This window comes from Esox lucius, chromosome 19 (assembly GCF_011004845.1).
Source record: "Esox lucius isolate fEsoLuc1 chromosome 19, fEsoLuc1.pri, whole genome shotgun sequence".
Taxonomy (NCBI): Eukaryota; Metazoa; Chordata; class Actinopteri; order Esociformes; family Esocidae; genus Esox; species Esox lucius.
In genome coordinates, this window is record NC_047587.1 from 46,502,712 (window position 1) to 46,524,926 (window position 22,215).

Below are 22,215 nucleotides of genomic sequence, written 5' to 3' on the forward strand. Positions count from 1 at the left end.
TAGCAATACTGTAGCTTTACACTCTCTGGTTCTGCATTCTTGTTATACACTCACCTAAAGGATTATTAGGAACACCTGTTAAATTTCTCATTAATGCAATTATCTAATCAACCAATCACATGGCAGTTGCTTCAATGCATTTAGGGGTGTGGTCCTGGTCAAGACAATCTCCTGAACTCCAAACTGAATGTCAGAATGGGAAAGCAAGCAATTTTGAGCGTGGCATGGTTGTTGGTGCCAGACGGGCCGGTCTGATTATTTCACAATCTGCTCAGTTACTGGGATTTTCACGCACAACCATTTCTAGGGTTTACAAAGAATGGTGTGAAAAGGGAAAAACATCCAGTATGCGGCAGTCCTGTGGGCGAAAATGCCTTGTTGATGCTAGAGGTCAGAGGAGAATGGGCCGACTGATTCAAGCTGATAGAAGAGCAACTTTGACTGAAATAACCACTCGTTACAACCGAGGTATGCAGCAAAGCATTTGTGAAGCCCCAACACGCACAACCTTGAGGCGGATGGGTTACAACAGCAGAAGACCCCACCGGGTACCACTCATCTCCACTACAAATAGGAAAAAGAGGCTACAATTTGCACAAGCTCACCAAAATTGGACATTTGAAGACTGGAAGAATGTTGCCTGGTCTGATGAGTCAGAATTTGGCGTAAACAGAATGAAAACATGGATCCATCATGCCTTGTTACCACTGTGCAGGCTGGTGGTGGTGTTGTAATGGTGTGGGGGATGTTTTCTTGGCACACTTTAGGCCCCTTAGTGCCAATTGGGCATCGTTTAAATGCCACGGCCTACCTGAGCATTGTTTCTGACCATGTCCATCCCTTTATGACCACCATGTTCCTAATAATCCTTTAGGTGAGTGTATAAAGCAATGACTGTCTACCTATTGAGCATGTATTTGAATCAAAAAGACATTTTACCAAATTACACATGAAGACACCAAACACTCAAACAACATTCTCCCCTTTCCTTAACATAATCGCCCCCCCCCCCCCCACAAAATAATTTAATAGATATGCACTCGTTTGACCAAATTATCCCTGTTTGATTAACTCAGAAATACATCCATCCCTTCACCCACAAAGTAATCACAGACCCGAAATTGTTGGATTTACAGTAGGGCTGCAACAACTAATCAACAATGTTGATAATGAAAAATACTTTTTTTAATAGAATGTACATTAGTTAGATATATGCGAGATTATATATTATATAAAATGTTTATATAACTGTATGCAGTATATACCAATTAAAATATCCGATAATAACCCTTACATATTATTAGTAAACGTTAAAAAACTCTGGGTCTATGGGTGTCAGGACTGGCACTAGTGATGGGACGCACGAAGCAGAGGCTCCGAGGCTTGCTTCAAAATTTCAAACCAGTTTGCTCGAAACGCAAGGGCCGAGGCTTGCTTCAGAGAAAAAAATACCGGAACATGCTTATTTTAAAAGACAAGGCGCTTTCCAACTAGTAGAGTGTTCCAAGCCTTTTCGGCGAGCATGGTCTTAGAAGGTGAACAGAGCCAAACTAACCCTCTTCTCGAAAAGGAAGAAAGAACATGTGCCTCGCGTTAAGCAATATCGGGGAGATTGTGTGCTTTGTGTTAAATAGTATGATTAAACTTCAAATCACAAGGATTGTAATTGAACAAAAACATGGCATGATTAATTTACAATACTGAAAGTTGAATAGGCCTAGCCTACAGTCATGTGAAAAAATTTGGACACCCTATGAAAACTTGTGGGTTTTTAACATATTTAGACATATGGATATTTAATATAAATGTTATCAATACTGAGAGATTCAAGTAATATAACTAAACAGGTAAAACTGAAGAAAATACTTTTTTTAAACTTTCTGCAATTTCTGGTGAGGAATAAATGAGGACACCCCCACATTTTGTCCCACTTAAAATGGCTGAAATCACACACAGGGGTATCACATCAGGTGTACATGATTAGAACATTGTTACTCAGCATTTTGAAGGAGGCTTGCCCAATGAAACCTCAGACATTCAGTTTGGTGTGCTCCTGACTGTTGACATGAGAGTGAACACCATGGTGAGATCGAAATACCTGTCTGAGGCCTTCAGAAAGAAGATTGTTGCAGCTTATGAGTCTGGTAAGGGATTTAAAAAGATCTCAAAAGAGTTTGAAATCACTGTCCGGAAAATAGTGTACAAGTGGAGGACATTCAAAACAGCTGCCAACATGCCCAGGTCTGGCCGTCCAAGCAAGTTCACCCCGAGAACAGACCACAAGATGCTAAAAGAAGTCTCCAAAACTCCTAAAATGTAATCCCAGGATCTATAGCAGGCTCTAGCGACTGTTGATGTGAAAGCCTCTACAATCAGAAAGAGACTGCACAAGTTTAATCTTCACAGGAGGTGTGCAAGGAGGAAACCTTTACTCTCCAAGAGAAACACTAAGGCCAGACTGAAGTTTGCCAGAGAGAGCGTAAACAAAGAACAGGACGTCTGGAATAATGTTCTTCAGACAGAGTCTAAAATTTAATTATTTGGACACCAGAACAGAGGACATGTTTGGCGCACGCCAAATACAGCGTTCCAGGAAAATAACCTCATACCAACTGTGAAGCATGGAGGTGGAATTGTTATGGTTTGGGGATGCTTTGCTGCAGCAGGACCTGGCCAGCTCACCATCATAGAATACATCATGAATTCTACAGTGTATCAGAGGGTGCTTGAGAAACATGTGAGACCATCTGTAAGAAAATTAAAGCTGAAGCGGAACTGGACCCTGCAAAATGACAATGACCCTAAACATACCAGTAAATCCACCAAGGACTGGCTGAAAACTAAGAAATGGAGAGTCCTGGAATGGCCCAGTCAAAGCTCAGATCTTAATCCCATTGAGATGCTGTGGGGTGACTTGAAACGGGCTGTACATGCAAGAAACCCCTCAAACATCACACAGGTTAAAGCATTCTGCATTGAGGAGTGGGGCAAACTTTCCTTAGACTGATGTCAGAGACTGGTAGAGTGTTACAAGAAGCGTCTCACTGAAGTTATTTCAGCCAAAGGGCGTAACACTAGGCAGAGGTGTGGACTCGAGTCATGTGACTTGGACTCCAGTCATAAATTTTATGACTTCAGACTAGACTCACAAAATGTACAAAGACTTGCAACTCGACTTGGACTTGTGCACCACCTGTATGCATGCAGAGAGCGTGGGTGAGGAACCCAAGATGGCGGAGTGAGCGGTAGCAACTACGCAGGCTCTGGTAAAATAGTTCAATAACGTCCTAATATCGATACTTCTGGCAAAGAAACCTACTAGTAGTGTGGAAATTACATCCAGTATTAACTTAATTTTTGTTTTGTGATGCGATTAAGTTACTCTCTGTCAATCCAAGTGTAAATAAGATTGCTAATACTAACCAAGCAGATACCGGGCTAGCAGAACATGTTTATAACTTCACCGCTCTCACGGAGGCATGTGATGAGTCAGAAATTGAAGACATGTTGGTAGACAATGCAAAAGCAAGGTATGAACACACACCGCTGCCCAGCCTGAACCCCAAGAAAGCAAGAATGAAGGCGAAAGATAAAAGCAAACAAGCAGATGAAATCACAAACGAAGTGATTTTTGATGCAATCCAAACCTTAATTAAGCAATATGACGAGCAAGATCAAAGAATGAAAAACGTCGAAAAAAGAATGGAGGAAAATGCACAAGCAGTTAAAGAAAACAAAGAAGATATTCACAGAATGAAAGAGGAAATTAAGGAACAGAGAACAGCTCACTGAAACAACTGTGTTTGGAGCAAGCCAGATATAAGAGAAGATGGGATCTCAGACTAATTGGCATGCCAGAAAAAGAGAAAGAAGACACAAGGGAAATAGTGATTGGAATCCTTACTCGGGTAATTCCGCTGTCTGTGGAGAAACTTCGGGGTTCGGTGGACACAGTGCATCGTTTAGGAAAGAGGAACGACGCCGCTACTAACAGGTTACCCAGGCCGGTGATCATCAAGTTCGCAATGCGGACTGTTTGTGGCGAAGTGTGGAAAAGATCGAGAGAGGCAAGAGTATGTAAAGAGATGAACATCCAGTTCAAATAAGATTTTTCAAAGGAAGATCGCGAAGCTCGTGCTAAGTTGTGGCCGAGAGTGCAAGAAGCCAGGAAAAAGGGGAAAAGAGCATTCCTAAAAGAAGGCTATGCACTCATTGATGGACTGAGAGTTGACCCATAGCTGTTGATCATGTAAGGTAACGTCTGGACTCATGTTAAAGTTTTTCTAGGTTATCATTATATCAGGTGGAAATAATCTGATAACGTTATCGATGAACAGGTAGTTACCAGTCATTTAAGGTAGTATGGTTTTGTTAAAATATTATTAAGGACAACATGTTCACTCCTGCATATTAGAATGTTATAGTTCGTAAGGTACAGTTAAACTATGTCTATTTCTTTTCTATCTTTGAATGTCAGGGGGTTAAAAAATAGTGTTAAGCGTAAAGCCATTTTTTTATTTTGCAAGGAACAAAAAGCTAATTGCGTATTCTTACAAGAGACTCATTCTGTTTTAAATGATGAAAAATTCTGGAAGACACAATGGGATGATTTAGCCATTTGTGACTATGAGTATCGAATCAGTCAATTTGCTGATGATACAGTAATATTTTTAAAAGACAAATCTATAATTGAGAAAGCCCTGAATATTATTTCTTTTTTTTCAAGAGCATCGGGTCTGTGCTTAAACCTAAAAAAAATTTAATTGCTACCTTTGTATTCGTGTGATGAGGATGTATAGATTCCATTCCAGTTAAAGCTGAAATAAAATACCTTGGTATAACAATATCTAAAGATTCAAATACAAGAGAACTAGTAAATATAGAAGAGAGAATAGATAGTATGAAAAAATCTCTTAATCATTGGCTTATGAGAGATTTATCTATTATGGGCAGAATCCTGTTGACTAAAGCAGAAGGCATATCTAAACTAATTTACCCATCTTATTCCCTTTATATTCCTCATAAATTGATAAAAAAGGTTAACTCTGTCATTTTTTATTTTATTTGGAAAAATAAAACTCATTATATAAAAAAATCCCAGATGATTAAAGACTATAAAAATGGAGGACTGAAAGCCACTGAATTTGAATCCATGATTGGAGTACTCAAGCTGAATTGGATAAAATCATATTTAACACAGCCTAATTCAATGTGGTTTCATATACCAAAATGTGTATTCAAGAGAGTCGGAGGACTGGAATTTTTGCTAAAATGTGATTTTGAGATTTCTAAATGACCAATTAAGCTTTCAAATTTTCACCAGCAGATTTTGCAATACTGGAAAATGATATTTCCTCACAACTTCATACCTCATGGATCCACCTTGTGGAATAATAGGACCATTATGTTAAATAGGAAATCATTATTCAAACAAGAGTGGTTGGAGAAAAAAGTTTTATTTGTTGCTGATTTGATAGATGAAGCTGGTCAATATATTCACTATAATTCTTTCATAGAGAAACATTCAGTAACAAGTATTGTTATTATCTTAAATAGCCAATTGTACCTAAAATAAAGGAGATGCAGTTTAGAATCATCAATAATGTTTATCCTGCTGCTGAAATCTTACGGAAAAGATTCCGTTTTGAAGTAGATTTATGTGGATTTTGCTCAAAAGAGCCTGAAACCATTGAACATTTATTTTTTTCTTGCCCGGTCACACTGAAATTCTGGCAAGATCTTTACAGCTGGCTAAGTTTTGGTACTGAGATTCCTTTACTAAATGTATCTCAGGTTTTGATTTATGTAGATGGTCTCTCTAAAAATATGTCATTGGGGATAAACGTTATTATTTCCTTGGGTAAATATCATATCCATAAAAGCAAGTGGAATAACAGTAAACCTTCTTTAACTTGTTTTAAAAATGAATGTAAGAATTATCTAGCATCCATTAAATACTTATCCAAAGATATTCAGTCCCTTTGTAAACTATATGAAAACTTGTATGAGTCTCTTTCTTTCTAAGATCTTGTCTTTTTTATTTTTTCTTACAATTTGTAAGCATAGGCGTATATGCACAGATATACGAATGAAGATATTTTTTATGCATATTATTGTTCCTTACTTGAGTTTGTAAATTGATATGTTTCAATAAAAAAAATTTAAAAATGCAGAGAGCGCGAGCGCTGCCTGCACGACATCCAATCACTGTAGTGGCACGTTGTTTTGATTCGACAGCATCTAAGCAGGCACATTGCAAGACAACCAATGAAGCGCAACAAGCAACAACGCGCCAGTTGTCAAAATGATACCGAAGATAGTTTCGTTTGGTTATAAAAATTACGAGGTAGTCGACAAAAAACGAGTTGCAATTTGCAAAACATGCGGGTCGAAGATTACAGACGGAGCTGCCACAACGTCCAACTTTGTTCGACACCTGAAGTTGCACAAAGAAAGGTAAGTTTTGAACGAATGCTAAGCACCTTATCGGATGTAGCGTAACTTACTTGCTGCTGCATATTTACTGTATCAACGAGACAGTAAACGCACGTCTCCCTTGCTGGTTCATGCGTACAAAAATAGGGATTTTTTAACCCGGATTATATGAGGTACATGAGTGTAGCACGCTCAGATGGAAAACCTCGCCAACATCATGTCAACGTCCGTTTTAAAGTACCATAACACAGTCACAGTAGATCCACCATTAGCCTTCCCTTTTCATATCATGCCCAAACAGCAGGCAGCGCATGGACACAGAGTGCTACGTAGTCTAGGTATGTGAGGCAGCGCACCACTGGGATATATACAGTATATAATAAAACAATAACGATTATAGTAGTAATGTTCAAAGATGCAATAGATTATAATAGTGCAGTTCTTAACTAATGGGAATATGGTTTATCTTAGTTTTGGTTTACTTTAGTTATTTAATTTATTCAATTATTTTGTTTTGCTATACTTTTCATGCCAACTTGCCATGGCCCCCCTAGCACCCCCTCGCGGCACCCAGGGGTCCCCGTCCCCACTTTGAAAATCACTGCTATACAGCATATGACTTCAGTTTCTTGAGGGAAAGGGCTTTCTTATGACTTTTGAAGCAGTGAAAATATTCTTAATATTGTATACACTGAAATGTATTATCGTATACCGTAGTGTACAATAGACAATGAATATTAACACAACAACATTGATATGAGTAAAGAGTAGTTTCAAATACAACATGTGTGGATATAAGGGATTTTCTGACATCTGTTTCATATTCTTCTCTGTTACAGGTATGAAGAATACCAGATGAACAAAAGCATCGTAGATGAATCACAACAGCCTTCAATCTCACAAATCCTGGACACTTGTGTAAGGCGTTACAGCATGAGCCACCCACAGCAGAAGGCCATCTCCAATTCGATATTGTCTGACTTGATTATTGATTGCAATTTTCCTCTGTCTATTGTGGAAAATAAGAGCTTTCGTCACTTTCTGGCTGTGCTGGACAGCAAGTATACCCCACTCTGTCGCCGAACGCTGACCACAAAAACAGAGAGCCTTGCTGAGGAGAGACGTTCAAAGTTAAAAACTCAATTGAGCAACACTGACCATGTTTCAGTCACTGTGGACATTCGGTCTGATCGAAAGATGAGGGGAATCCTTGGTGTCACTGTGCACTGGATGGAGAGAGATGCAGAGAGGGTACAGCCAAAGACTAATCTCTTGGCCTGCAACCGCTTCAAAGGCTCTCACACAGCGGAGCGCATCTGTGTCCAATTTGAGGCAATATGTGATGAATACAACATCAAAGCTAAATTGGACTATATCATTAGTGACAATGCTGTTACATGCGCAAGGCATTTACGGTCTGCTTCCCCAGCGAACAGGAGGAAGATGATGATGCTGGAGATAATCTTGATGATCCTGAGCTATGGCATGACTTAACCCTAGAAGACCAGCAAACCGTCGATGCTGCTATGGCAAAGAAACAGCGCCTGCAGTGTTTTGCACACACATTGCAGCTGGTTGTGGGAGACGGTTTGAAAGAAACAAAAGCGGCAAGTCCTTATCTCTCCAAGTTATCAAAACTTAGCTCCCTGCTCCAGACAAGCACAACGTTTTAAAGACCATCTTCGATGGTGAATTTGGGGAGCACAGAGGCATCCCTGCTGCAGTGAGCACGAGGTGGAATTCCACACTGTGGCAGGTGAAAGCAGTCCTTCATTGTGATCAGCAAAAGCTCTGCACAGTTCTTGAGAAGGCATAAAGAACTGTCATTCACACCACAAGAGTGGAATCTGCTGAAGGAGTTGGTGGACATCTTGAAACCGTTCAGAGAAGCAACTGATTTGACACAGGGGGAGAAAGTCATTACAATCAGTGCAGTTGTTCCATCCGTCTTGTCCCTCAATTACCATCTTGAGAAGCTGAAGCCTCAAGTTCGTTTCCTGAGCGGCCTGGTCAGAGGTCTGCAGGCATCCCTGAATAAACAATAATAACAATTTTCAGTCTTGCACAGTATCATCAACATCAGTAATGGTAATAAGGGCTCTTTTGTTTCTGCTGTTGTGACATGTTTTTTTTTTTAGAATTGATCCTGCAAGATGCTGCAGAGACGGAGCAACCTGTGCCTGTGCCAGTGCCTGCTGAAGAAGAACTAGAGGACATGGAAGGAGAAGGCCTGTTTGCTGCATACCATAAGAGGCAGAAAAGGGATGTTGGGACCCCACCAGCAGTACAGCTAAGTCACTACATTGACATGGCAGAAGGACAGAATGCCCTTTTGTTCTGGGCACTGAACAGTAAGACTCTTCCTTCACTCTTTCAAGTAGCCGAGTCTTGGCAGTGCCTGCTTCTAGTGCTCCAGTGGAGCGAGTTTTCAGCCATGCTGGCATCATTCTGCGTCCCCATCGTGCACAAATGACTGACAGACTTTTGGCCAATTTGATCTTTTGCAAATGCAATGCAGTATAGGGGCCTCCCTCCACCTGTCCACAGCACGCATGCGCACCCACACTCACTCTCTGCTCATCCTGTCCACACAGCTCTCTCACTCACTCACTCACTCACTCACTCATTCATACACACCAGTCTCTATGGAGTCATTCCAATTATATTATCAGGTTGGTCCAGTTTTTCACAAGTGATCATTTTGAGGAGTGAGGATTTTATTGATGACATGTTTAAAAAAGTTTAGGCTAAAAGGACCCATGTCTATTTGAAAGTTAAACTGTTTTGCAATATGAGGTCAATACAATACAGGACTGAAGCTGCTGTGCATTGTTCTAGTGCAATATGCTGTTGAAATTTTGTGACAATTACATTTTCAGTTTTTTACTGTATTTGGTTAATGTCATTGTATAAAAAGAGGTTTAAATAAATACAAATCTTACAGACATACATGATTTGTATACATTTTATTTCTGTGGTAAGAGGACTTGAAATGACTCGAAACTAAAATGGTAAAACTTTGGACTCGACTTGAGACTTGTTGGCTTTGACTTTTGACTCGACTCGGAACTTGCCTCATCTTTGACTCGACTTGACTCAGGACTTGAGGGCAAAGACTTGAGACTTACTTGTGACTTGCATAACAATGACTTTGTCCCACCTCTGACACTAGGTATTAGGTGGTAGGGTGTCCTAACTTTTTCCTCAGTTAGAATAAGCATTTATGTTGATGTCTTTTGTTTAATGAGTAAAACAATAATACATTTTGCTGTTTACCTGCAATTAGATCACTTTGTTTTCCAGCGATGAATAAAACAAGATTAGACATCGATATGTGAACATTTCTTAATGAATAACTGAATATTTAATGGGGTGTCCTAATTTTTTCACATGACTGTATGTAATATAGGCTATTGAAAGAAATTGAATAATTACAGAAATCACACAATCGTTAAACACATTTTCTTATCAACTTTGCAAACTACTGACAATGCTTCTTAGCCATATAGCCAATTAACCTATTCATTTTGCCATAAAATCTTTTCACAGCATTGTACAGATGCAAATAAAATGCATTTGATATTGCATCATTTAATGGGAGAACAAATGTTCTCCCATCAACGATGTTCAAAACTGTATTTTTTCATTTAATTTGGTCTTTAATTTTTCGCATGTCAGGAAGACAAAGTTGTTAGCGAACGACTACTAGAATAGTGTCTGCGTCTTTTCAATGAGACATCACTTTTGTCTGTATTCACTTAAAACATGGTTAATATATTTAACTTTAATATAATATACTGTAGCATGTCAGATTGGGAAAATCGGCATGGAAATACATAAAATAGATGTGCATGTAGAAATAAAATATCCTTGTGAGGCAAGCTACGAATGCCCTTACAGAGCATCTAATATGTGCTCAACCCACTCAGCAGGGACTTCGCTAGGCCTGTTTTATGGGGGCTTTAGTGGTCTTTTTTTTTTTTTCTTTACTGGAAGGCAAGAAAGCTAGCTACAACTTTCTAGTAGACACTTCAGAGAAGACTAAGATCTGTCATTTGTAATACAAATATTTTTTAGCGAAAACATTAACCAACTATTAAAAATATACATTTCCCATTAATGACATGCTAGCTAACACTTGTATGTCACTAATAATCATCAGGGACACAGTTGTAAAACTGTGCGTGTTTCACAGATTCATGTTTGTTTGGTTTGAAGTTAACATATTGCAAATTATTCTGTTCAGAGGAAGGGAGATCCGGTTGTTACATTTATTTATTTTTTATTATGATTACTATAAACCATTGACAAGGGTATTTTGGCTACATAGTACCGCCGTTTTTGTGACTTTTGCTGGTGTTGGATGGATGAAGTCAAACTGGACTTTCATTCCTTTAGATAGAATTTCATATTAGATCAGTGTCTAACACAAAATATGAGACAGGTATACTTTTAGCCAACCTTGACCAAAAATAACCTTATTTTGATAGATTTTACACCCAAAGAATCATTTTTGTTACTCTAAAAATACATGATGAAAATATATTTTGGGGAGTATACCCCGATTTTGCAGGTTTTCCTACTTACAAAGCATGTAGAGGTCTATCATTTTTACCATAGGTACACTTCAACTGTGAGAGACAGAATCTAAAACAAAAATCCAGAAAATCCCATTGTATGATTTTTAAATGAATTTGCATTTTTCTTTAAGAAACCATCCTGTTCTCCACTCATTATAGTGAGATCTTGGCAAACAACCTCGATCCCTCAATAAGAGCACTGGACATCAGGGATAAAATTGTAGACCTGCACAATGCTGGGATGAGCTACAGGACAATAGGCAAGCAGCTTGGTGAGAAGGCAAAAACTGTTGGCGCAATTATTCGAAAATGGAAGAAGTTCAAGATGACGGTCAATCTCCCTCGGTCTGGGGCTCCATGCAAGATCTCACCTCGTGGGGCATCAATGATCATGAGGATGGTGAGGGATCAGCCCAGAACTACATGGCAGGACCTGGTCAATGACCTGAAGAGAGCTGGGACCACAGTTTCAAAGAAAACCATTAGTAACACACTACGCCGTCATGGATTAAAATCCTGCAGCGCACGCAAGGTCCCCCTGCTCAAGCCAGCGCATGTCCAGGCCCGTCTGAAGTTTGCCAATGACCATCTGGATGATCCAGAGAAGGAATGGGAGAAGGTCATGTGGTCTGATGAGACAAACATTTAGCTTTTTGGTCTGAACTCCACTCGCCATGTTTGGAGGAAGAAGAAGGATGAGTACAACCCCAAGAACACCATCCCAACCATGAAGCATGGAGGTGGAAACATCATTCTTTGGGGATGCTTTTATGCAAAGGGGACAGTACGACTGCACCGTATTGAGGAAAGGATGGATGGGGCCATGTATCATTCCCTCAGTAAGAGCATTGAAGATGGGTCATGGCTGGGTCTTCCAGCATGAGAATGACCCGAAACACACAGCCAGGGCAACTAAGGAGTGGCTCAATAAGAAGCATCTCAAGGTCCTGGAGTGGCCTAGCCAGTCTCCAGACCTGAACCCAATAGAAAATCGTTGGAGGGAGCTGAATGTCCGTATTGCCCAGCGACAGCCCCGAAACTGAAAGGATCTGGAGAAGGTCTGTATGGAGGATTGGGCCAAAATCCCTGCTGCAGTGTGTGCAAACCTGGTCAAGAACTACAGGAAACATGATCTCTGTAATTGCAAACAAAAGTTTCTGTACCAAATATTAAGTTCTGCTTTTCTGATGTATCAAATACTTATGTCATGCAATAAAAAGCTAATTATTTACTTAAAAATCATACAATGTGATTTTCTGGATTTTTGTTTTAGATTCCGTCACTCACAGTTGAAGAGTATCTATGATAAAAATGACAGACTTCTACATGCTTTGTAAGTGGGAAAACCTGCAAAATCATCTGTGTATCAAATCCTTGTTCTCCCCACTGTACCTTTACGACACTGAACCATGTTGCACACTATTGTGTGTTTAGGACTTTTTATTTCAAGTTTTTTACTTTTTTTGCGGCCATGGCAAAAAAAATGTGATTTCTTTCAGTAAATCCATTCAAAAAGTGAAAAAATGTTTTACCCTTTTTTGGAACAACTTAATGGATTGATCCTTAAGATTGGCAGGTTAAAGAACCATATATCATAATACATTTTAAGGACCTTTTTTTTTTTTTTTTTTTTACAAGTTATCAGCATAGTCAGTGCTACACTTTGGTTGTCGGGAATAATTTATAAATCTGGTAATTTTAAGATTGTTGACTTCAAATGTCAGGGTTCAAAATGTCTGTGAAAGGTGTGTGAGTTGTGGCCCAATGACAAGCTTTGTTTGGGTTCATGTAGGCATACACCAAGTGCTGCAGAAATAAAATATATACGGAAGCAACGGGAGCATCAGACAAAGCATGAAGTAAAACAAGGGTGAATTTGGCATTTATTAGATGGCGAGAGCTGAAATTTGTAAGAACAGTGATTCAGAATTGGCTACTTTTCTACTTGACAAGTAAGGTTAGATTAGATACCTCATTTAGCTAGTTGGCTAGATAGTCGAGGAGAGCTAAGTGAAAGTTACTAGATTGATGATGACGGAGAAACAATTATTCAACATCGAAAATCACTCAATGTTCTTGTTTATTTTGTTTGTATAAGTGCAGATATGTTTTAGGAAGGTTTCTCCAGTCTTTGGTCGAGACAATAACATTTGTGTGTCCGAACAGACACTCCTTGATTCCATTTGCTGCTGGAAAATAGTGTTACCACTTGGTGTTCTTTCGAAAAGATAAAGAAAAACTACCATGCATTGTGGGTTGTTTGACCAAACCTTATACATAAGCAACTATCGCTTGGAAGAAGCAATTACATTTTGTTAAGAATTTTACGTGTATCAGAATCTCTGAAGAAGGAAGAGGCTTCGGTCCGAATGGAAATTTAGCACAAAGATGTATTAATAGAAGTCAAGATACATGAATTACACTGCATCTGTCAAATATTTGCTTAACCCTCGAGCTTCTACAAAATATTCGCCCTGAATGAAGATCGAACATCGGTTTTGATTCTCCCGCCACAGGGGCGGTTACTTTTCACTCTTGTGAGTAAAACCCATCCTTATTGGCTCTTCGTTGGCATGGTGACATGTTGGACGAATCTCTTTGTTTTTGCTGTCCAATGAAGAAGGGCATGCTCTAAACTCTTCCCATTTGGGGTTACTCTCGGTCATAGATCAACAGGTTCTTGCATACAGGTGTGAAATCTTAACCAGGTTACAGTAATTTACAGTAATTCTATTGTCCTAACCTAGACTAGAACATCAGGGGGTTGGAGACAGAAGGTCTCTTCCTGCTGTATAGGGGGCAGTTTAATTTGTATGTTAATTGTGGGGTTTTAATCCTGTCTCTCTATCTGAGCCAGGTGTGAAGTCTGAGTGAGTGTGGCTGAGTGTAATGTATGGAGTTCTAAACTTTTTATGGTTATTGTATTCAATCATATTTCCCTAATCTGGCTGCAGCATACAATTTAATAAAACAAAAACATAAGAATACATGGTTATTAAATCAGCATTATTTAAACTTCATTTATCTCAACAATTGCCTTTTAGCTAGATTTAGCCTCGTGCTATCTGGTCAAATACAGATATTTTATTGTTCCAGCTAACACTAGCTAGCACGCTTAGAATTTCATGTTTGCAAGCTAGCCATCTACGAGTGTCTGAAATAAGGCAATGTATCTAATGCAATAGATATCCCAGATTACGTTTTTATTGGTTTAGCTTTTTACTTTATTTATTCTGTGTTCCGTAGTTATGGAACGGACCCATCAACTTCGACCCCATCTAAAACGAATGTTCATTGCTCCAGCATCGACAGTTGCAGATTACACTACTTCAGACCTGTCATTATGCTCTTAGTAAGGATAGTGTCAGATCCTAATGAAGTTATAGAACTGATATTCAACTCATTGGTGATAGGTGGCGTGAACTTGCATAGGGCACCTTTTAAAAAAAGATTTGTAACATAATTCATTGGAGCCATGACAACAAAGGTTGAAGAGGGCTCAGCATAATATCAAAAACAAGTGTGCCACTGTTTGCAGAGTTAATTTTAAGTTGGCTTTGTGACATGAGTTGTGTTTTTTAAAGTGAGACATGGTTCAGCCTGAATGCATGCTTGAGCTGTGCATGAATGTAATGTTAGTACCACCAAACTATTGGTCTGCTTGAGCATTTGGAATTTGTTTATAGTCAAGCAGCTCTTAGAACCTAAAAGCATTACTTTTACTGATGTATCATGTAATGAGTGCAAATTCTTCACTTCTGCAATAGAAACTCTGAGGAAAATGTATCGCCAGTGAATCCATTTATTTTAAGTGATGTTTTCTATGTTCTTCAATTAAAACATAAGTTGAAAAAATGGATGCTATACAATTCTGAGTGATGTTCTACCAGTCGCTAAATCATTTTATCTATATATTTTGAAGGTTCATTGAGCACACTGTGATATTATGAATACATTATTTAACAATAAATATAACTTGTTTCATGTTTTCTAGTGTAGAGCATTCTCCAAGTTGTTGGGGGGAAAAAAAATATTTAAATGAAAATCCTGCATTTATTGATGGAATATGTATGTTTTTTTGTATTAATCTATTAATTGAAGCAGTAATCAAGAGATTAATCGATTATCAAAATATTTGTTAGTTCCAGCCCTAGTTGGATTGATGATAGTTGTAGGGGGGTAACCTTTGCTTGCATGTATCCAATTCCAGAGGTCTGTGCTTGCTTTGAGGAAGCAAGTAAGAAAGGATGCCATTCTCCATTCAAACAGGTCCATTGTGTCTTGCATCTTTATTGACTTGAATCTTTTCTACTACCAGGAATTATCCAGAAAACCTATTAGATCCTCCTCCTGCTTCCCTTCTCCACTATGCCTTTCCCCTGACCCCTCCCAACTACTCCGTCGGCACACCAGCTGATGGACATTAGTTGATGGATCTGGGGACTGCTTTTCGAGGAGCGGGTTGCCATGGAAACAGACGTCATCACCCTCCCAACTCTCCACCCCTTCACCAACTTGATCGGCAGTCCCTGAGAGACAAAACAGCTATCTTAACCCTTCTGATGCAGAGCACACAAATGCGTGTAACACACTCATGCAAATGCTTTAATTCCTTCATAAGCACATACAAACCCAAATAATCTGTCCTGACCCTCATTTACTACGGATTATTCAAAATAATTTACACACACTCACTCCTACACATGTACAGTATACACAGAAAAACTCTGGGATGTTATAATAAGAACAAACAACAAATAAATGTACAGAATGATGAGCCAGGAGAAGTATGTGAAAAAGTTAGTTTATCGGAGTAGCATTGTCAATGTGGACGCTTTCCCAGATTGTAATGTTTCTCTTTTTAATGTTATTTTCTATGTAAAAAAAATAGATTTAAAAATGAAACATAAAATAAATGTTTAATAGACTCACTACCATTGCTGCAAACAAACTGGAAAAACTATTTCAGACAGGAAAGAGTTATAGGCAGTCTGGTGTCAGTGGGTGTGGGTCATGGTCTGACAGTATCTGGGGTTGTGGGAAGAGTAGGGGGTAATCCAAATGAATGATCTATTCTGTTGTAGAGATGAAATTCATTTCTTACGTAAAAAAGAAATCTAGTCTAGTTGTGTCACTGTTTAGATATACCAGTAAGGCCAGGTATTTACAAATGTTTGCTTTTCCCTTTTCTTTCGCTGTGTTTTTTGTTTATAGTCATTTGTTTATGATTCTGAATGTTTGATTTGACCTGAGTACATTTTCATGGTACAAATATTATTGTATTCGACCTGTTTTATCCCTTTTCCGCAGAGCACTTCGTTTCAGTTGTCATGTATATTTAGTCTCAAATACCAGCAGTAAGGGTGTGAGGAGAAAAAGTGTGAAATGCAATTGTGGATATTTTTGTATTTTCCATCATTTGGTCATATTTGTTTTGCTTTTTCTGCTCCGTTTCCTAATTTGATATTATAACGTTAATATTTATATGAAAAAAAGCTGTTAGATCAGTTGAATGTTATTTTTTTTTCTTTATTCATGTTTGTAAATGTGGCAGCGTGCTTTCGTTTAGTCAAAGAAAAAAATTACTTTCATTTGTCTGACTTTGACCAGCATTTTGTAAACTTCAATGAACAACATCTTACGGTTTGAAGGGGGTTGGGGTGGGGAGTGAGGGCTTGTTGTATATTTGAAGAAAATAATTTTACCTGTTATTTAAGAATGTAGACTTTTAGCTTCTTTTGGGGAGAATAATGCTCCTTGATTAGTATTTGCCGGCTTCACATCATTGTGCGGGTAGACCAGTCAAAGGCATAAAAAAATTACTTCATCCACTCTTTTTCTCTTGTACATAGACAAATATGGGGGTTGGAATTTCTCTCCTCTACAATGGGGATATTCCTGCTGTTTGCTTTTAGCTTGTAGTGCTGTGTGCATGTCAAACAGGAGCTTTTCTTTGCATGGCTTCAATGTTAATGCTCCTTACATCTCACTCTCTCTGCCCTTAGCCTATCACTTCTCTCATGTTATGTTCAGTCTCCTCCTCCTCTTCCCTCCATTTTCTCTTGTTTATTTTCTTCTATCTTTCCTTGAGCCCCTCTCTTTCTCTCCTTTTACTTTCTATTCTGTTGTGTGCAGCGTTTAAAGTAATGCTTCTTGCTCTGTCCATCTCTATAAGGCAGTAAGGGGCGGCATGCTGAGGGCACAGGGAGCTAGGGGAATCACACAATCCTGGCTGGAATTCTATATTACACCCTTTTCCTATGTAGTGCACTTTGAGCCCTATGGGGTCCTGGTCAAGTAGTAGTGTAATGTACTATTTAGGAAGAAGGCTGTCATTTAGGATGTAGTCCTAAAGACAAAGCAATACCTACTGTTACATCTTTACCCTTACCCTTTTCCTCATTGGGAAACAATGCTGAGCACATACAATGATATACGGTTACAGAGCATTATGGGTACTGTATTATATCATGCTGCACCGAAAGCCACAAGTGCTCCTTTTATTATCACAGCAGGAAACAAACAATCAAACCATATCACCCCCCTTGTAACACAACTGTGAGCAAATTCAGTACGGAAAGACAACTCCAATAAACTCATTCAGTTAAGGTTTGTATGTGGGCTGCCTTTTTGTCATTGTAGTGTGTCTGTCTCTTCTGTTTAGAAATCTTGTCATTCTGATGGGGAATTCTCAGGCTCCTACTCGCATATGAAACCACTCGCTTTTTGGCATCTTGTTGCTGATAAGATACCTCCCTGTGACTACTGGCATCTGTCTCCACATTAAAAGAAAATGAAATCGGGAAAACCCAGAATAGTTGCACTGGTAAGTTCCTTCAAGGCATCGAAAGAGATCTGACAATCTGTGGTCCACAGGCTACTAAGCTACTGATTTACTTTGAAGGACTTACAGCGCTTAGACATATTTACCAAGTTGTGAAGTGGACCTGCTATCTTTGAAAAACCTTCAACAAATCTCCTGTCTGGCACTTAGAACCTATAGGCTTGCCATTCAGTGTGAATTTTGGTTGTGTCCTGTTGTTGCTGCTGCTCCCCATACTAGTGTCTATGTTCTGAGTAGCCAGATTATTGACTGCCTGTGTTAACTCACCAATGGCTTTACCTTGCGGTACAACTACCATTAGAATATCCTCTAAAGTAACTGACATCTGATTGCTGGCATTTACAGCAGTACAGTATGCTTCTCCAACCAAATGTTCACAAAATCTACTGAGGGCTCCCCAAGAGTCCACATCAATCAGAGTGGATGGATTTGGGTTTGTTCCTGACATTTACGGGGCTGTCTTCTAAGAGATAGATCTCTGACTCTATATACTGATCTCTTAACATTAACCTCTGATTGGCAACAACATCAGGGGCTTTTTTTAAGAGCTTGCAACAAAGCATGTGAGAAGTCAAATTAGGCTTCAGCTTCTCTTTGTCTACGACCATAGAAGCTGTGCAACAGCTGAGGAACACTACGTTTAAACATTTCTCTGTGGTAATAGGACAGATCCCAAAGCTGGTCAGTTTTACTATTGTTACATAAACATATCTCTTCTAAGTCATACATCAGCAGACAAGATTCTAGCACGTAACACCCGTTTTTTAAATGATGTGGCATTCCCGGGGAACGTACACATACGGAAATAATTTAACACTGACACAAGTATTGTTATTTTGGCTGTTTACAAAAATATATTCAAGTTACAGTAATAATAAATAATGAATATAGGCTTAAGGTGCAGTCTCTCAGCTTCAATTTGACGGTATTCACATCCAAATTGGATGAAGGGTATAGTAATAACTCTTTAATATGATTCAAGGGATCAAAAGTAATTGGACAAATGACTCAAAAGCTGTTTCGTGGACAGGTGTGGGCTATTCCTTTGTTTTTTCTTCATCAGGTAAAAGCAGGTAAAATTTCAGGAGTTGATTCCAGGTGTGGCATTTAAATTTGGAAGTTGCTGTGAACCCACAACATGCGGTCAAAGGAGCTCTCAATGCAAGTAAAACAGACCATCCTTACATGCATAAAATAATCCATCAGAGAGATAGCAGGAACATTAGTGACCAAATCAACAGTTTGGTACAAAATCGTAGGATCCTTACAATGGTAAAGAAAAACCCCTTCACAACATCCAGCCAAGATTGAGCATGCATTTCACTTGCTGAAGACAAAACTTAAGACAGAAAGACCCACGAACGAACAACAACTGAAGAAAGTTGCAATAAAGGCCTGGCAAAGCATCACAAAGGAGGAAACCAAGCATTTGTTGATGTCCATGCGTTCCAGACTTAAAGCAGTCATTGCCTGTGCTTGAACGTTAATTTCATTCTATACCTCATCATCTGAGCCCAAACTGTCATTTTAATCAGTCCAGTCTCTGCCATAAGCATTGCAAATGTCCAATGGGATGAGCTGGGGTGTTTAAATCCCGGGCGATGTCATCCCTGGCCTTGAGTACTTGTTGCCAGACACCACATCTGGTCCTCTGCACGTCACAGAGCTGTCCTCTCTGCCCAGAAAGCACTGCTCTACCTTCTTCAACACTACCATATTTAGTATGGTACAGTATCTACTAGCTCCTAATTATCAGAAACCCTACTCCTGGTACCAAAATGTGTCAACCAGGAAAACACACACAGGAAAACAAATACTATTTTGGGCATTTATTCAGATAAAATGTGGACTCCATAAAGGTATGTAAACCAACAAAAATATATTAACAACAAATGGTGCTCAAAAGTTACAACTATGTGTCACGGTTAGGTGAGCAGCAGCGCCACCGTTCCGTGCACCTTCAGTTTCCCATCACTCACGAACACATCCTGGACTGTCACATCTTTTCAATCTTTCACACCAAACTATTTGTTTGTTAGGAAGGAAGGCAGCACGTAGCTGCGCCACAAAAAGCTGACAGAAACACTGAAGAGGAGTACATCGTCTCGTCCAGTCGCAGTGGCGTAAACTGGCAGTTATTTTGCAAGTAGTTGAAACTTTAAACTTGTATTGTTGTGAATCTTCGGTGTAAACTCGCCTTAAAACAAACGGCCCCAAAGGGCACCTCAACGCCACCCTTTCAGAAATATTGCTTCCAGCACCCCCCATTGTCCACTGAATATCCCTGGGGGCTGGTACCACCCCCGTTGAGAAACAGTGCATTTGACCAAGGAAGATTGTTTACAGTAATAAAGAAAAACCAACAAAGAACGATGGTATTTTGAGCAAAAGTTAGCAGAATGAGACTATGTTAGATATACATGGAGCGCAAGATTTTTCAAGTTTTTGTGAAGCATTGTATTATTGACAACGTAGATGTCATTTTCAACATATTCTACCGGATCACACTATATGGAAGAAGATATTTATTAAACAATGAAATAATAGAAACAAGTAGAACAACGTAGAAACTGTACAAATGAGTAAAAACGTGTATGAAACAATGAAACAGAATAAAAACAGGAGTAGAACACAATAAAAACTGTATGAAAAAGACAAAAAATCTATGTATGTAAAACAAAAAGAACAAGAATAAAATTAAAGCTGAAAGCAGCATTTAGCAGGTTTCAGCATTAGCAGTAAATGTAGGGTATAATGTGTCAGAATGGTGATTTATGGCCCTGGAGGGCGGGACATCCATATTGATGTGACTATGTCCGGTGACTTTGTAATTTATGATTACACTGTAATAAAAAGTGTTGTGTCAGCGATAAGATTTTTGGTGTTCAACAAAAGGGTGCCAGGGTTCCACTGCCATGTGGTACAACAGATGTAAACTTCCATGTTTTACAATGTGCGTGTAGCATGGTGTTTTTCCACAAGCACAGAGTTACACGTGGGAGACATGCTTTTTGTGTAAGATATAAAGAAGGGGTTAGGGACTTACGATTTGGAGAGTTTCAGTCCATTTTTCATTTTAACAAGAGATGGGCCTTAAGATCAGATCTGCCCTGTAGTAATGGTCCCTTAATAACCACTCTTACCAACTGTAGTATACACTCACCTAAAGGATTATTAGGAACACCTGTTCAATTTCTCATTAATGCAATTATCTAATCAACCATTGAATGGCAGTTGCTTCAATGCATTTAGGGGTGTGGTCAAGACAATCTCCTGAACTCCAAACTGAATATCAGAATGGGAAAGAAAGGTGATTTAAGCAATTTTGAGCGTGGCATGGTTGTTGGTGCCAGACGGGCCGGTCTGAGTATTTCACAATCTGCTCAGTTACTGGGATTTTCACGCACAACCATTTCTAGGGTTTACAAAGAATAGTGTGAAAAGGGAAAGACATCCAGTATACGGCATTTTCACCCGGTCCTGTGGGCAAAAATGCCTTGTTGATGCTAGAGGTCAGAGGAGAATGGGCCGACTGATTCAAGCTGATAGAAGAGCAACTTTGACTGAAATAACCACTTGTTACAACCGAGGTATGCAGCAAAGCATTTGTGAAGCCACAACACGCACAACCTTGAGGCGGATGGGCTACAACAGCAGAAGACCCCACCGGGTACCACTCATCTCCACTACAAATAGGAAAAAGAGGCTACAATTTGCACAAGCTCACCAAAATTGGACAGTTGAAGACTGGAAGAATGTTGCCTGGTCTGATGAGTCTCGATTTCTGTTGAAACATTCAGATGGTAGAGTCAGAATTTGGCGTAAACAGAATGAGAACATGGATCCATCATGACTTGTTACCACTGTGCAGGCTGGTGGTGGTGGTGTAATGGTGTGGGGGATGTTTTCTTGGCACACTTTAGGCCCCTTAGTGCCAATTGGGCATCGTTTAAATGCCACAGCCTACCTGAGCATTGTTTCTGACCATGTCCATTCCTTTATGACCACCATGTACCCATCCTCTGATGGCTACTTCCAGCAGGATAATGCACCATGTCACAAAGGCTCGAATAATTTCTAATTGGTTTCTTGAACATGACAATGAGTTCACTGTACTAAAATGGCCCCCACAATCACCAGATCTCAACACAATAGAGCATCTTTGGGATGTGGTGGAACGGGAGCTTCGTGCCCTGGATGTGCATCCCTCAAATCTCCATCAACTGCAAGATGCTATCCTATCAATATGGGCCAACATTTCTAAAGAATGCTTTCAGCACCTTGTTGAATCAATGCCACGTAGAATTAAGGCAGTTCTGAAGGCGAAAGTGGGTCAAACACAGTATTAGTATGGTT

General features: G+C 39.3%; 1 protein-coding gene across 4 annotated transcripts in view; it reads left to right on the plus strand.

Annotated features, from left to right (window-relative positions):
* The window catches only part of LOC105008069 (serine/threonine-protein kinase BRSK2), an 864,007-nt gene extending 846,380 nt beyond the window's left edge, over window positions 1-17,627 (plus strand). For all 4 annotated transcript variants that reach the window (XM_029115106.2, XM_029115108.2, XM_034288278.1 and 1 more), the window contains one exon: window positions 15,334-17,627. Coding sequence is in view for 1 of the 4 variants with exons in the window: in XM_029115108.2 (XP_028970941.2) it covers window positions 15,334-15,356 (23 nt within the window). In the remaining 3 variants the exon portion in view is untranslated. The remainder of the gene's footprint in view (window positions 1-15,333) is intronic.
* The last annotated feature ends 4,588 nt before the right edge of the window (window positions 17,628-22,215 follow it).